We start from the raw sequence: 14,972 nt of genomic DNA on the forward strand, positions 1-14,972 counted from the left end.
GACTTTTTATGTATGGTATAATAATCAAACAAGCATAAATAAATAAAGGGGGATAGGAAGATCATTACTAATGACAGTATTGGGTAACTAAATACTCTATTATGTATATTTTGTTTTATTAATTTATACTAAACACCAAACATAAAAAATAAGAACCCTTTTAGAAACAAACCACAGAGTGGGAGAGAAAAATGTTTGCAAAGGACTCATACTCAGATTATATAAAGAACAAGACAAATAAAAGACAACCGATAGAAAAATGAGCACAATACTTGAACAGATCCTTCACAACTAAAGATATTCAAACAGTCAATAAACATTTGAAAAGCTATTCAACTTCATTAATCAGCAGGAAAATGCAAACTAAAACTATAGCAAGTCACCATCACACACAGAATAGATAAAGTGAAAAAAAGGTGGTCATATCAGTTGTTGGTAAGAATGTGGAACAACCAAAACTATCTCTCATTGATGGTGGCCGTGTCAACTAGGATAATCAGACATTATGGAATTATTTGATATTTAGGAATATCTACTAAGGCTGAGTATACACATAACTTATAACCTAATAGTTCCACACCCAAGAGAAATACATACTTTTGTTTACCAAAAGACATGTAAAAGAATATTCATAGCAACGTTATTTGTTATGGCTTCAATCTAGCAACTCTCAAATGTTCATCAATAGTAGAATGGCTAAAATACATCGTATAGTGACATGGTGGAATACTATGTAGCAGTGAAAATGAATGAACTACAACTACTGCACATGACATAATAACTCTCACAGATATTATGTCAAATGAAATAAGTACTTCTTAAATGATCTCATTTATATAAAGAACAGGCAAAACTAATTTCTGCTGTTAAAAGTCAATCTAGTGGTTACCCTTGAGGGATAGTAACTGGTTGGGGACATGGGGGCATTCTGAGGATGCTGGTAATGCCTTTCTTCATCTGAATCCAGGTAATATGGGAGTATACAGTTTGTGAACATTTAACTGAACTGTACACTCACAGTATATGCTCTTTTCCTCATACATATTATGCTTCATTATAAAGTTTTTTTTAAATTTTTTTAGTTGTAGATGGACACAATACTTTTATTTATTTATTTTTATGTGGCTCTGAGGATCCAACCCAGTGCCTCACACATGCTAGGCGAGCTCTCTATCACTGAGTCACAACCCCAGCCCAAATTTTTTAAAAATAACTTTTAAGGGCAGATTAGTTGCCTGCATGAATATAAACCTGAATAAGGCTTCATTTAACTTTCTCATGGGCCCAGACTCTAAGGATGCAGACAGTCTGTCAAACTTTTTTGGATGAATATTTTCTGAGTTTACACAGCTAAAGAAATTTTTGTTTGTTTGTTTGATTTGAGTACTGTGAATTGACTCCAGGGAATTCTACCACTGAGCTACATCTTCACCCCTTTTTATGTTTGTTTGTTTGTTTTTTTTGGGGGGAGGGGGCTCAGGCTGGCCTTGAACTTGAGGTTCTTCTGCCTCAGCCTCCCCCTAAACCCCGCCAGTTCCTGGGATAACAGGCAGGTGCCACCATGCCCCACTTAATCAAAGAAAAGTAAAAAGGGGCTGGGTTGTGGCTCAGTGGTAGTACGCTTCCCTCCATGTGTGAGGCACAGGGTTTGATTCTCAGCACTGCAAATAAATAAATAAAGTTCCATCAACAACTAAAAAAACAAATGTAAACAGTATTTTTACACAGAGGCGGTTGCAGAAGTGAGGAAGGAAAAGGACAGACTTTACTCAGAACTCCATTAGCGCCACCCAGGTTATCCTAAACAAATCTTCAACTTGTTTTTTAAAATAACAGTGCTTAAAATACAAACATGATTTCAGTCATCCCGTATAAACATCAACGTAAGAAAAAGGGCCTGTAATTTCTGTGCCAGCTTCAAACCAGTTGTCCCATTCACTACTCTGAGACAGTCTCCCCATTCACACTGTAATCAGTCAGATCCTCCTAAAACCTCCCACATCAAGTCCTGCCACAATGAATGCCAGGCCTGTCTACTCCAGGTTTGACTTGTGTTTTAAGCGATAGGGCCTGGGAGCGCCCTCTGACCCTGAGTAATTACTTCGGAGGTTCTGGTGACCATGGGGTGTGGCAGGTCAAAACCAGTCAGACCTCACTGGTGGCAGCAGCTCAGAACTCCCAGGGCACTTTCTCCACTGACTGCAGAACTTGGGTTTAGTGCACCAGCAAGTCTCTACCGTGTCAGCCTTTTACAACCCGATTCTGAATCCTCTGGCCACTTGCCCCGCACCTCACCCCTGCCCCCGCCTAGTTCACACACCTATCAGGTTCACATTCTTGGGCCTCCGTCTCTTTATCCTGATGAGGTTCTTTGGTTATTAATCAAATTGATTGAGCGAACATTTATTTATTTATTCAAGAGGCAAAATAAGAGATGGAGTGTAACTAATGAACTAATTTGTTCATTTATCCAATAATGTTCCAGCATTGTGCTGGGAGTTCCAGGGAATAGGAAAAATTAATTCGTGTAAGACTGTCATTTTCTTACTTAAAATCGTCCAGTTATTTCCCATATTAAGTAAAAAATAGACAACCAACACCTGGGGGGGGAGACCTCTTAAAATTACCATTATTTCGATGTCTATAAAAATGCAAAAGTGACAGGATTGTACACTTGTGTCTTTTTTTAAATGCTTTTTTTTTTTCCATTTTTTTCCTTTTCAAATGTTTCTTGTCCATTACACAAAAACGTAGGGGCTCTTCGCACCGTCGCAACTCCAGGGATCGGCAAACTGCACCGCACCACTACGCAAGACTTTCCCAGCTTTCAACACTTTACCAACAGCGCGAAAACAGAGGGGTCCCTTGGGCCCCGCCCTCTCAGCCAGCTTAACCCCACCCACTTCCTGCCTGGAGTTCGTCTGACGTCAGTAACGCGCCGAGGCGCGTAAACAGCGGTACCTTGGACGGAAGTGCTCTCTGCGGAAGTGAGCACCGCTCTGAGCGTGGGTGGGATGGCTGTGGGCCGTCTCTTTTTAAGTGGGCTTCGCACATTCTTCGGTACCATGGCCCAGAACCTTCTCGAGGGTGCGCCCTCCTCCAGGGGCCTGCACGCGGTGCACGGACCCCGAAGGCTCTCCATCGAAGGCAACATTGGTAAGGGCCAGAAAGTGGCTGCTAAGCCGTGGCCTCCGCCAAGCAGGTGACTGAGGCTGGGAAAGGAAGCTGGGCCCAGAACCCCACCCCCACTCCGCCCCCGTCTAATGCGACTTACCGACCTGCTTGTTCTGTGTTGCCCTGGCCTTTCTTCTCTCAAAGTGCACTGTGGGTGTTTCCCTCTTAGGTTTTTAAGATTTGGGGCCTCAGTAACCGCCCACAAGGACACATTTGTTGGGGCGCAAAAGCTACGCAGACTGTAGATAGGACAAGAATTCTACTAGATTGCTATCTTAGATCGAAATGGAAGCAACAAACAGGGTGCAGTTTGTTTGCCTAAGATGGGTTGCCAGATTTAGCAAAAAAAAAAAAAAAAGTTCATAGAGAATTTAAGATAAGCCAGGAATAAATTTTAGTGTGTCACTTGCAGTATTCAGAATACTAAAAAAAAAAAAAGGATTATTCATTGTTTGTCTAAGACTCAAGTTTAACTGGTTGTTTTGTTTTTATCTGACAACCCTACTCCAAGAAAGTTGCTAAACTTCAGGCATTCAAATACCACTTTCACTCTTTTTGCCATGTCCCTGTGCTAGTTGCACTATAAATTTCCTAAGGTTTTCTTGGAAGAACCTCACTTCCTAAGTTTAAAAATAGGTATTAAGTTTAAAATAATTTTTTAAAAGAATAGTAACCCAGTATGTTAAGTAAAAAGTAATGAAAAAGTAAAATGAAAGCAATTAAAAAATTTGACCAGCAAAGGGACTTAGCCATAAAAGGGGGATTAGCAAGTGTTGAGTACTGAAGACATTAATTATAGCAGCAAACTGAGAATTTCTCATATAATTATTCAACAAATCACCTTTTGTGCTACTTCCATATGTTACTACTGATCTTCGCTATAGAACTCTTTTGAACTCTAATAGAGAGAGTAGACAGTAAACAACATAAGCACAGTAAAGTGTGTTAAAGTAACTAATGTCATGGCAGAAAAACCAGGGAAAGGTCTCACTTTAGTGTCATTTATCCAAATATGTTAAAAATGTGAGAGAATCAACCATCTGGATAAGTGGGAGAAGAATCTTCCAGGCTGAGTGAGGTGCATGTAGAAAAACTGTGAGGTTGGATAGCATGTTGAGGGAATAAAAGGAACCTGTTGTGGCTGGAGTTGAATGAGCAAGGGTGAGAATGGAACAAGATGAGATCAGATGGGTAAGGGATGGATGGACATTATAAACTTCATAGTCCATCGTGGTTTTTTAATCTGAGATGGGAAGCCATTAGATGGTTTGAGGTCTCAGGTGACAAAAGATCACCTCCCTAATATGTTGAAAGTAGGTGTTAGGAGGCCATTGCAATAATAGTTACAATGAAAGTTACATTTTAGGGTAGGGCCAGTTGAAGTTGATGACAGATTGAATGTGTAGTGTGAGATAAATAGAGGGCTCAGTGGTGGTCCCAATTAATTTGGCTTGAACAATGTGAAAAATGGACTTTCGATTTTCTTAAATAGAGAAGACTGGAAAGAACAGGTTGGAAGAATAGTTTCAAGATTTTGGTTTTTAGTCAGGTGTGGTGGCACACACCTATAATCCTAGAAACTCTGGAGGTTGAGGCAGGACTGTGTCCAGTAGGCTGCCTCCAGCCTCTGTAACTTAGCAATATCCTGTCTCCAAAAAAAAAAAAAAAAGGACTGGGAATATATGTAGCACCCCAGGTGGTAAAGCACCCTGGGTCCAGTCCCCTCGTACTTAAAAAAAAAAAAAAAAAAAAAAAATATATATATATATATATATATATATATGTGTGTGTGTGTGTGTGTGTGTGTGTGTGTGAGAGAGAGAGAGAGAGAGAGAGAGTGATTTGAGCATATCTGGTTTTTATGTGCCTATTAGATATTCAAGAGGACGTGTTAGGCAGTTGGATATATGAGTCTAGAATTCAGAGACTCTTTGGACTGGAACTATCAATGTAGATGGTATTTAAAACCAGGAGATCTTATTGATGGAGAGGACTAGGCCCTAGGGTAGGCAGATGGAAGAAATGGGAAAGAACAAGCAGAGGAGATTGAGAAGTAAGGACCTCTAAGATAAGAGAACAAGCAGGGGCTGGGGTTGTGGCTCAGCGGTAGAGCACTCACCTAGTGTGTGGGAGGCCCTGGGTTCCATCCTCAGTACTACATAAAAATAAATAAATAAAAGCAGAGGCATAAAAAAAAAGGATTTATTAAAAAAAAAAAAAAAAAAGAACAAGCAAAAGAATGATATCCTAGAAGCCAAGTGAGGAAACTCTACAGAGGGTAGGAATGTGTTTTACTATTTAAGTAAATGAAGGTCTTAGGTGAACTTGAAAGGAATAGTGTTAGGAATGGTAGGAACAAAAATCTTATTGGCATAGATGAAAAGAGAATGGGAGGTAAGGAATTGGAGACAGTTGGTTAAGACAGCTGTTTGGAACAGTTTCTAGAAAGAGGAGCCATGGCGTGGGAGCTGAAATTAGAAGGGGATTTGAGAGTTTTTAAATTCTGTTTTTATTTTTAGGAGGGAGTAGAGAATGTTTATAAGTTGATGGAAATGGCTAGTGAAGGGGAGGGACTGATGAATCAGGAGAAAAGTTAGAATTAACTGGAGTGCTTAAGTAAACAAGAAAGAATGGGATCTGTTGCCCAAGTGGAAAGTGTTTACCTTAGCTCAAAGCACAGTTTTCCCTAGTCACAAGAAGGACACAAAATATATGAGATGTGGTGGGAACTTGGGGACGGTCTTTTGATTGTATCCTCTTTCTTAGTGAAACAGGAAAGATTATGAGAGACTTTTGGGAGAGAGAAAATATGAAACAATTTAGTGAGAGAAGTGTCTGATTGCAGAGCTGCAGTAAGGATCCACCTGGAGTTAGTGCTTTTGAAGGGAAAGTGAGACCAGTTACCACAGCTGTACCACAGTTGTTTTTCCCCAACCAAATCAGAAACTTGGAAGAAAAACAAGAATGGAAGGTCCTGCTACCTACATGCTGTTTTAAAGGTAGTCTTTCTGTATTTGAGAAACACACCCCTAAAGGGAACACTGTCCTTGGACACCAGAGTATTTGTTCACAAATAAGTTCTTTAAACAGGTCATTAGGTGAAGATTGAGCTCCTAACTCTCCTGACCTTTGCTTCCTCACCTAGCCAGATTCTGTGCTGCTTCCTTGCTTTCTCCTGCAAGAAAGAGTGACTGCTATAAGTTCACCCACACACAGAGCACAGCAGTGAATGTGGTACTGCTCCTCTCCTTCAACAGGCTCACAATCAAGTGGGAGAAGCACACTTCTGAACATAATTTCCACGCTGAGTGATGTGATCCATGATTGAACATAGAAACTCAAAATCTCTACAATAGGAATTCCCGGTATTCCTACAAAGAGGAAAAAGTGTTACAAACATAGGAAGTAACATTTGCCAAAGTGGTAAAGGCTGAAAATGCACATGCCGTTTAAATAGAAGGAAAGTTGCTGGCTGTTTCTGGAGTTTAAAGGACCTGTGAGAGGGTGGCAAAACAAGAGGTGGGACCATGGTAGGAATTTATCCTGTTGGTAGTGGAAGGCTATTAAGACTTGAAGTTAGTGTGTGCAATGAGCAGATTAACTTAAAAAAGGAATTTGGGCCAGACTTTCTGGTGCACACCTGTAATCCTGGACACTTGGGAGGCTGAGGCAAGAGGGTTGCAAGTTTGAGGCCAGCCTGTCTCAAAATAAAAAGCTGGAGATATAGCTCAGTAGTAGAGTGCTCCTGGTTCAATCCCCACTACTGCCCAAAGAAAACAATTGACTATGAATGAATAGAAAGTTTCATTAAAAAGATAATTTTGTTTGTAAGTCTTATTTGCTGCAGTATCCATGGTGCCTTGCATTCAGTTAAATGAATGAATGGATAAATTGGAATAGCTTGGAGTAGAGAGACTAGTTTGTGAATTTGGAAGGAAAACAGATGCAAGCCAGAACAGAAGGAATGAAGAGACAATGAAATTATGGTTTGAAACATTTTGAGAGTTAAATTGACAGGTCTTAGTGGCTACTTAAAGTTGAGGGATAGAGAGAAATAGAAGAAGATGACACTGAGTTTCATAATTTGGATACTGACTCAATGCAGAAGATGAAATAAAGGAAGAGGTGGTCTGGGGGAGGTAAGAGTGTTACATTTTGTGTGAGGTACCTGGACTTAGAAGAGACTGGAGATGGAAGCTAGAATTTCAGATCTGGAAGTTGTTGACTGATGGGGGTAGTTGTTAAGCCTTGGGAGTGGACTGGGGGACTTAATCTGACTCTTTTTACTTTCATCTTCCATTACTCTCCATTACTCCACATGCCCAGATGACTCTCCCAGACAGAATTAGTCACTCCTCCTCTGTGGGCTGTCATAACATTTTGTACCCACAACTGTGTCAGCACTTGAGTTCTGTTGAAGTTGTTTACATATTTAACACCTTCCCTTGGTCACAGCCACCTAGTGTCCTGTATCACCATCATATAAACCCCCTAATTGATCCATTGTACTCATTTATTGTAGATTCTTGAATCCTTTTCTGTGATATCCCTATGGAAGTTGGTCATTGGTACTTAAAGAGGGAATATACAGAACTCTTTTTTTTGGATTGGAAGTTTTGTTTGGGGGGTTTTGTTTGGTTGGGTTTTGTTTGTTTTTAAACAGAGTCTTGCTGTGTTGCCAAACTGGTCTTGAACTCCTGGGATCAAGGGATCCTCCTCCTCAGCTTCTTGAGTATCTGGGACTATAGGTACACACCACCATACTCAGCTCTTGAATGCTCAACTCTTTTTGAATCAAGAGTTACATTTTTCTCTGATCACAGGTGGCATTCTGAAACAAATCAGAATGAGAATACCCATTTGGGAAACTTGAACAGGGGTGAACCCTGGTTCCAAATGAAGTTAGATATATTTAAAGGGACTTTTTGTAGAGTTCTGCCATTCTAACTCCTATTCATCTGATCCTGAAATTACAGACAGCACCATGCAAGGAAAATGGATCAGTGAAGTAGCAACAAATGGCATTTAGCACGACTTATGAGTTCATATGCATTGTGTAATTGAAAGTCAAAAGGTTGGTACCTACAATCCCTGAACATCTAAAAAATGTAATACCTAAAATGTCTTTTAATACTCATCATCACTGAAGTGTATTATCTTCAAAGTCAGTTATTTTATGAACACAAACCTAAACTGAAGTAAGGATTGCTCTGAAATGTAATTATCAATGAGTCATCTGAGGCCATCCTTACTTTTTATTTTCAAAGATCTCAAGAGAAGGAAACTATTTTTTTTTAATTTTCAGTGTAGACATTTGTACAGAAAGCAGCAGAAGCCTTCTCTAATAGCATTTCCTCCACATTCAAAATTAGACATTATCATCACTACTTTGTCTTTTACTTTTATTGAATATAAAAATTGAGCAAAGAATCCTTTCAGGGAAAGCACCTATTTATTTCAGATATTGAGTATTGATTCTCTGTTTCTGTGATTCACTTCATTCCTTCCATCCATCTCTATTCTTAGTACCTAACTGGATACTCATGATGCAGAGGGAGGAAGGTATAGTCTGTGTCTTCAAAAAGTGAGCTCCTAGGCTAGCCGGAGAGAGTGATGAGTGAACAAATAATTACAGTGTAATACCTTGGTAAGCCAAGGCAGGCAGTAATTAACTCTTCCTAGGGATGAAGTAGAGCTGGAGAGAGTTCAAGGAGGCTTCACAGACAAAGTGACAGTGGAAGAATGAATCATTGGGTAGGCAGAGTGGGGGAGGAGGATATGCCAGATCAGTGAGGCTCTTTTGTGCTCAACAGGATGAGTTCATATCATAGTCTGGAAGCTGTGAGGAACCTCCCCCCTACCACCTCCTGGTTAATGGTTTCCCATGAAAATAAAATAAAGGAATCAAGGTAAAAATGTATTAAGTTTCTGTTAAGACTGCTGACTGATTATTAATTTTGCCCAGCATGCTTTAGTTTATATGATCCTGGGTACCTAGTCTTAGGATTGGAATAGAATAAGTTCTTTAAGGGCAAAATCTCAGTCTTTTCATCATTTTAGCACTACTTACTACTTGGTAACCCCTCCATAAACATCTGTTGATTGAATGAATGCAGTATCAAATGTGGTTCCTAACATAAAGACTACCAACTTTATTTGGGAGAAAATGTTTAAGTTATTAGATGACTTTATATTTACTGCCTTTGACTTTTGTAAAGGTCTTAGAATTGTATGGGGCTGGGTAGAGCGCTCGCCTAGCATGTGCCAGGCCCTGGGTTCGGTCCTCAGTACCACGTAAAAATAAATAAATAAAATAAAGATATTATGTCCAACTACAGCTAAAAAATAAATATTTTAAAAATTTTTCAGAATTTTTTTTCATGTTTTCATCTTGTTTCAAGAAAATAAAATACCTCAAGTATATTAAGTAGGGCTGAGGTTTTACTTAAGTATATTAAGTAGGGCTGAGGTTGTGGCTCAATGGTAGAGTGCTCACCCAACGCGCTTGCAAGGCCCTGGGTTCGATCCTCAGCACCACATAAAAATAAATAAAAACAAAAATAAATAAATAAAATTTTTAAAGTATATTAGGTAAAATATACTGTTTAAGTATATTATTTGGGGTATTATAACAGATACTGTTATAAAATACTAGATTTTAGCATAATTAGCTGTAGCTATAGCATTATAGTTCTTAGAAAAATTTGTGGAGAAAGAAAGTCATGTTTTAGGAAAAGATAAACATTAACAACAGAACACTCTGGTCTAGCTTGTGAAATGACAATCCTGGAGCCAATAAAAAATCAATATGTTGAAGTAATATATTCTAAGAAAGTATCTCCCACCTTTTTTTAGAGTCATGGCATATATAAAGTACAGTGATAGCCAAGACCCTAAATGGAGGTTTGATGCTGCTTGTAGGCTCAAATACCTCCCAAATGTTAAGGTAGTAATAGTATATTGAAAGATAACAATCTGGAGCTAAATCGTGCTAAGTCTGAGGTAATGGTATAAAAGGCCAGTATTGCTGGGAGAAGTGGGGCTTTCTTTAGATGGTTATTCTGGTCACTAGGAGGCTTCTGTGACAGTGCAGAACCAAACTACTGCTCTTATGAAGCCCTTGGGAACACTTTATAAGACATTTAAGAATGCCTAAGCCAAAAACAAAAAACACTATCATCAGATATCACCATGCCAGCAAAGTTATGCTATCTTTTTAAAAATATAGTTTTTATATAACTTTGAATTTTTAAAGTAATTATTACACATCTGTGGGTGGAGCTTGGCACAGTTTAGTTCCAGTGCAATTAGTTTAGTAAATATTGCCTTGTGGTGAATTACCTAGGGTGGCACAACTCTTAGGACTTTCCACCACCATTTATTGTCATTCTGTGCTAAGGCTGACTTATGATTACTAAACTGGCTTTCCAGAAACCTTAGAAGGGGGAGTGGCATGCAGGGTGCCCTGGATATCAGAAGTGATTATTCCAGTAATTGGAACCATATATTTCCCATTGTATCTAATTTGATGTTCTGGGTTTTGTATGTTTAAATGGCAAGAATTGGATTCTTAGTTCATATTGCCTTTAGATGAACTAATAGGGTCTGATGTCAAAGGTAAAGTTGGTTCTCCCTAACCCTCAGAGCTCTTCCCTTCTATCTCCAACAGTTTTTTAGGTAAATGTTTTTTAACTTTTAAAAAAATGTTAGTAATTCAACTGGACACAGAAGCATATACCTATAATCCCAGCTACTTGGGAGGCTAAGGCAGAACAGTCTCAAGTTTGAGGCCAGCCTAGTCAATTAAGACCCTGTCTCAAAATAAAAAAAATAAAAAGGGCTAAAGATGTAGCTAAGTGGTAAATGCCCCTGAGTTCAGTTCCCAGTACTACAAATATATATGAGTATGTATGTGTGTGTATATGTGTGTGGGTGTGTGTGTGTGTATATGTACACACACATATATGTATATATTATTATTACCTTAAAAATAATAAACATGTCAGTAATACTAACACTCATTCAATCCTAACAAACAAGTCAGCTACCTTTATCTTTCCATATTATTTAAAGTAGCTTTTCAGCCTATAACTTTTCAACTGAACAAGGACCATGTTTTAAATGCATTGAACAACTTGCAATCTAAATATTGACCACTGGGCTTGTATTTTAAGGTAAGGCTGACTCAGGGCAGGCAGATATCTGAAAATACATAGACACAACCAATTGGTAGCTGATCAGTGTAGTAGGAATTTGGTGTGAGCTAGAGAAGTCCTGAACTTCATGAAGGAAGTGGGACCTTAGGCTTGGTAGGGGAAAGGATTTTGACACAGGCCTGGAAGAGCAGAGGAAAGCATTTATTCACTGATGTGTGGGAAGAGCAGAGGCTGAACAAAATGAAAAGACAAACATTGAGTGGAGGTGGGGACTGAGAAGAGCGTGACTGTACAGAATTCACAAATTCATGTTGTTTGTTCTTATCCTGTGTTTTCAGAAAGGAGTTGGAGTGGTGTGTAATAAATGTCACATATTGGATGTGTGGGCTCTTGTGCTGAGACATAGCACTCCTGATAAGTAACCACAATGGCTGATACAATTGACTGGAATGGTGTCCCCTTCTTTCCTTGGCTCCCTTTGGTGGAACTCACTTGAGAAAGACCATTTCCAGTAGAGGAGATGAAGCTCTAAATACATTCTGAAGTTTATATGTTTTGAGTTCAAATGCAGGTATCAGAGGAAACCACAATTATTATTTTGTGTGTTTTATTCATTAGTCAAGACATTAGGTGGACTTTGCTTTCTACCCTGGAAGAACCCCATCTTTAACTTGAAGCACAATTTTAATTGCAGTGATGGAGTCTCACCTAGAATATACAGCCAAGCACAGAGGAGGATTAACTAATCCATTTTAGAGGTGTCAGGGCCCTGAAGAGTCTTCACAGAAGGTGTATCTGAGCAGAACCTTATAGATGGAGTAGGAGTTGGCCATGTAAAGAGAGGGGGTGCTCCAGAAAATGAGAAGGCAATGCAAAATTGCATTTGCTGGAGAGAATATGGCGTGATTGGAATTGTAAGGAGTATGGTTCAGCACGAGTGCAGGAAAGCTGAGGCTAGGGAATATATGCAGGGACCAAACCCTGTTGTTTCTCATAGACTAGGTTAACAGGTTTGATTTTATTCTGAGGACAACGGGAATCTGTTGCATGTGCAGTATGACTGCAGCATAGAAATTGGGTTGAAAAGAACAGGGCTGGAGGTGGAGAGGCAAGTGATAATGAGAACCTGATCTTGTGCATGGAGGTACAAATGGACAGAAAAAGCATGGGGGAAAGTTAGGAGCAAATGAAGAAGGATTCAGTGGCCACTTGAAGTTTGGCCGAAGAAGCAGTTCTTACAGTGAGTGGATGATGTTGTTACATCCTGAGATATGGGATACAGAAGGAAGTTCAGTTTAGTGGGAAAGGTGATGACTTCATTTGGGGAATATATTGACTTTGAGGTTTTCCTGGGATGTCCAAATGAAGATGTCTGGAAGGCTTTGCCTCTCTGGAGCTCAGGAGAAGTATGGGCCAGATATGGATGTAAATGGAAAAGATCACTTGGGTATTGTGGTACTAGATTGGATTTATCTTCAAATATTTCTCAAAGCAACCGATACCTTTCCATATCCTTGCTATTACTCTGATCAGGCTACTGTCGTCATCTGATTGATCTGCCTACTTTTACTTCAGCCCATTTTAACACACCTGATGGAGTGGATTTTTAGAAGAAATGTAATTTTACTGCTTAAAACCCATTGTCACTGACTTCCCTTTGCCTTTAGAATAGAAGTCAAATTTCTTACCATGGCTTCAAGGCCCTGGTTGACTTTGGCCCTGGACTGCCTGCTCAGCCACCTGCATCTTGAGCCAGTTTTCTCCCTTATTTGCCCATACTGTAGCCATGCTGACTTTAGAGCCTCATTCTTCTCTTTTCCTGTGTCATGTGCCAAGTTTTTTTTTTTTTTTTCTCTCTCTCTCTTCCAGGCTTTCATTCATACTCTCCCTCTGCATGGGTTATCCTTCCCCTACCCTTGGCCTGTCATAGAGCAAATAAGACTGTGACTGAAGCTTTACAATTTGTGTAGCTGATTTCATCTATTTATGATGGATCTGTTAAATTTTCAGCTATTACTAAATAGTCATTACCTCTGGGAGATTGAGACATTAAAATTACAGATCAAACCTTGAGGGGATTTTTTCCTTCCTGTTATTTGTGTTCATTATGATGACTCTGGCCTTGCCCATTATCAATTCAAAGACAAGGGTATGGCTGCTGAGTTTTGAAATTGATAAAACTTGTTTCCTTGAGGTGGGCATTTGTGATAGAACATAGCAGCCTTCTTCAGCCTGATTTAGAAAGCATCCCAATACATGCTGTTTGCATTGCAGCTGTGGGAAAGTCCACCTTTGTGAAGTTACTCACGAAAACATACCCAGAGTGGCACGTAGCTACAGAACCTGTAGCAACATGGCAGGATATCCAGGCTGCTGGCACCCAAAAAGTAAGTTTTCATTTGTGGGTAGTTGGCAGGCATGGGTGAGTAATTTAATTGTAATAATTTAATTTGCTCTGAGGGGCTAAAATAGCCCAGTTTGAGTCTCCTTTTTTAAAATAGTTTCATTCCAGAAAGCAGACCACATACACCAAGAGGATATGACTTGTTTAAAAATGTTTAGTTTTGATTTTTGTGGCTTTTATATGTCTGTATCAATGCCTGCCTCTGTTCTTTGTGGTTTCCCAAAGCATGTCCAACCATCTTGGCTTTGAAGATGAATTTTGACATTCTTACCCTTAAGTATTTATATTATTATTACTGAAACTGACCATCAGAATTAATAGTTGATGATAACTTTTTTAACCTTTTTATTTTAATTAAGTTTTAAAAGTTGGACTTTTTAAAAGAGAACTTAACAGAGCGTCCTATCACAGTGTTTTGTTTGTTTTGTTTTGGAAACAGGAATTGAAACCAGGGGCACTTAACCACTGAACCACATCCCCAGCCCTATTCATATTTTTGAATTTTGAGACAGGGTCTCACTAAGTTGCTGAGGGCCTTGCTAAGTTGTTGAGGCTGGCTTTGAACTTGTGATCCTCCTGCCTCATCTTCACAAGCTCCTTGAGATTACAGGCATATCACCATGTTCAGCTCCTGTTACTCTTTCAGTCAACCCAGAGTTTATAGCTAACATTCATGTATGCCAGGCACTGTACCATGCCAACCACCATGTATTTCACTTACATCTCATAGCTTAAGTTAGGTATGCTGCATTGGCAAAGGCTGTAGGGTTGCTTTCAACACCAGCCACGTCAGTGTGAATAAGGGAGGGACTTGTTTGGATATGAACTTTAGAGTGGTTCAGGGAGTGGCAGCACAGTGCTCCCTCGGGCTCCATGAACAACTCCTATAGCCACCTGAGTGTCTCATGTAGGTTTCTACCAACTCTTGTTAGATAGTTCTCCTTATATTGAGCCACATTGAATCCCTATGACTCTGACTCGTTGGTTTAGTTTTGACTCTTAAGTCTTTTCCATGTGACAACCCTGTATACAGTTGAAAGTTATGATGTGCCTACTTTCTTTCAAGCTGTGAACACCTTTAGTTTTCCTCATTCTGAAGTAATTTTTTCTAAGTTGTAAGCTCCAGTGTGCATTCATTTTCTACTTGGAAACAACTGATTGTGGTACTCAGAGCTGAACAGGACATGACAGATGTTGTCTTGGTGGTACAGAGTATCTCAGAACTTGTTCCAGGTGCC

General features: G+C 39.4%; 1 protein-coding gene across 3 annotated transcripts in view; it reads left to right on the forward strand.

The window, feature by feature from the left end:
* Window positions 1-2,943: 2,943 nt before the first annotated feature.
* The window catches only part of Dguok (deoxyguanosine kinase), a 35,747-nt gene continuing 23,718 nt past the window's right edge, over window positions 2,944-14,972 (forward strand). The window contains exons 1-2 of one of the 3 annotated variants that reach the window (XM_027943804.3): window positions 2,944-3,156; window positions 13,605-13,717. In XM_027943804.3, coding sequence (XP_027799605.2) covers window positions 3,015-3,156; window positions 13,605-13,717 — 255 coding nt within the window. In that variant the 5' untranslated portion in view covers window positions 2,944-3,014. The remainder of the gene's footprint in view (window positions 3,157-13,604; window positions 13,718-14,972) is intronic. The other 2 variants (XM_027943805.3, XM_027943806.3) reach the window with 2 other exon arrangements.

This window comes from Marmota flaviventris, chromosome 14 (assembly GCF_047511675.1).
Source record: "Marmota flaviventris isolate mMarFla1 chromosome 14, mMarFla1.hap1, whole genome shotgun sequence".
Classification (NCBI taxonomy): Eukaryota; Metazoa; Chordata; class Mammalia; order Rodentia; family Sciuridae; genus Marmota; species Marmota flaviventris.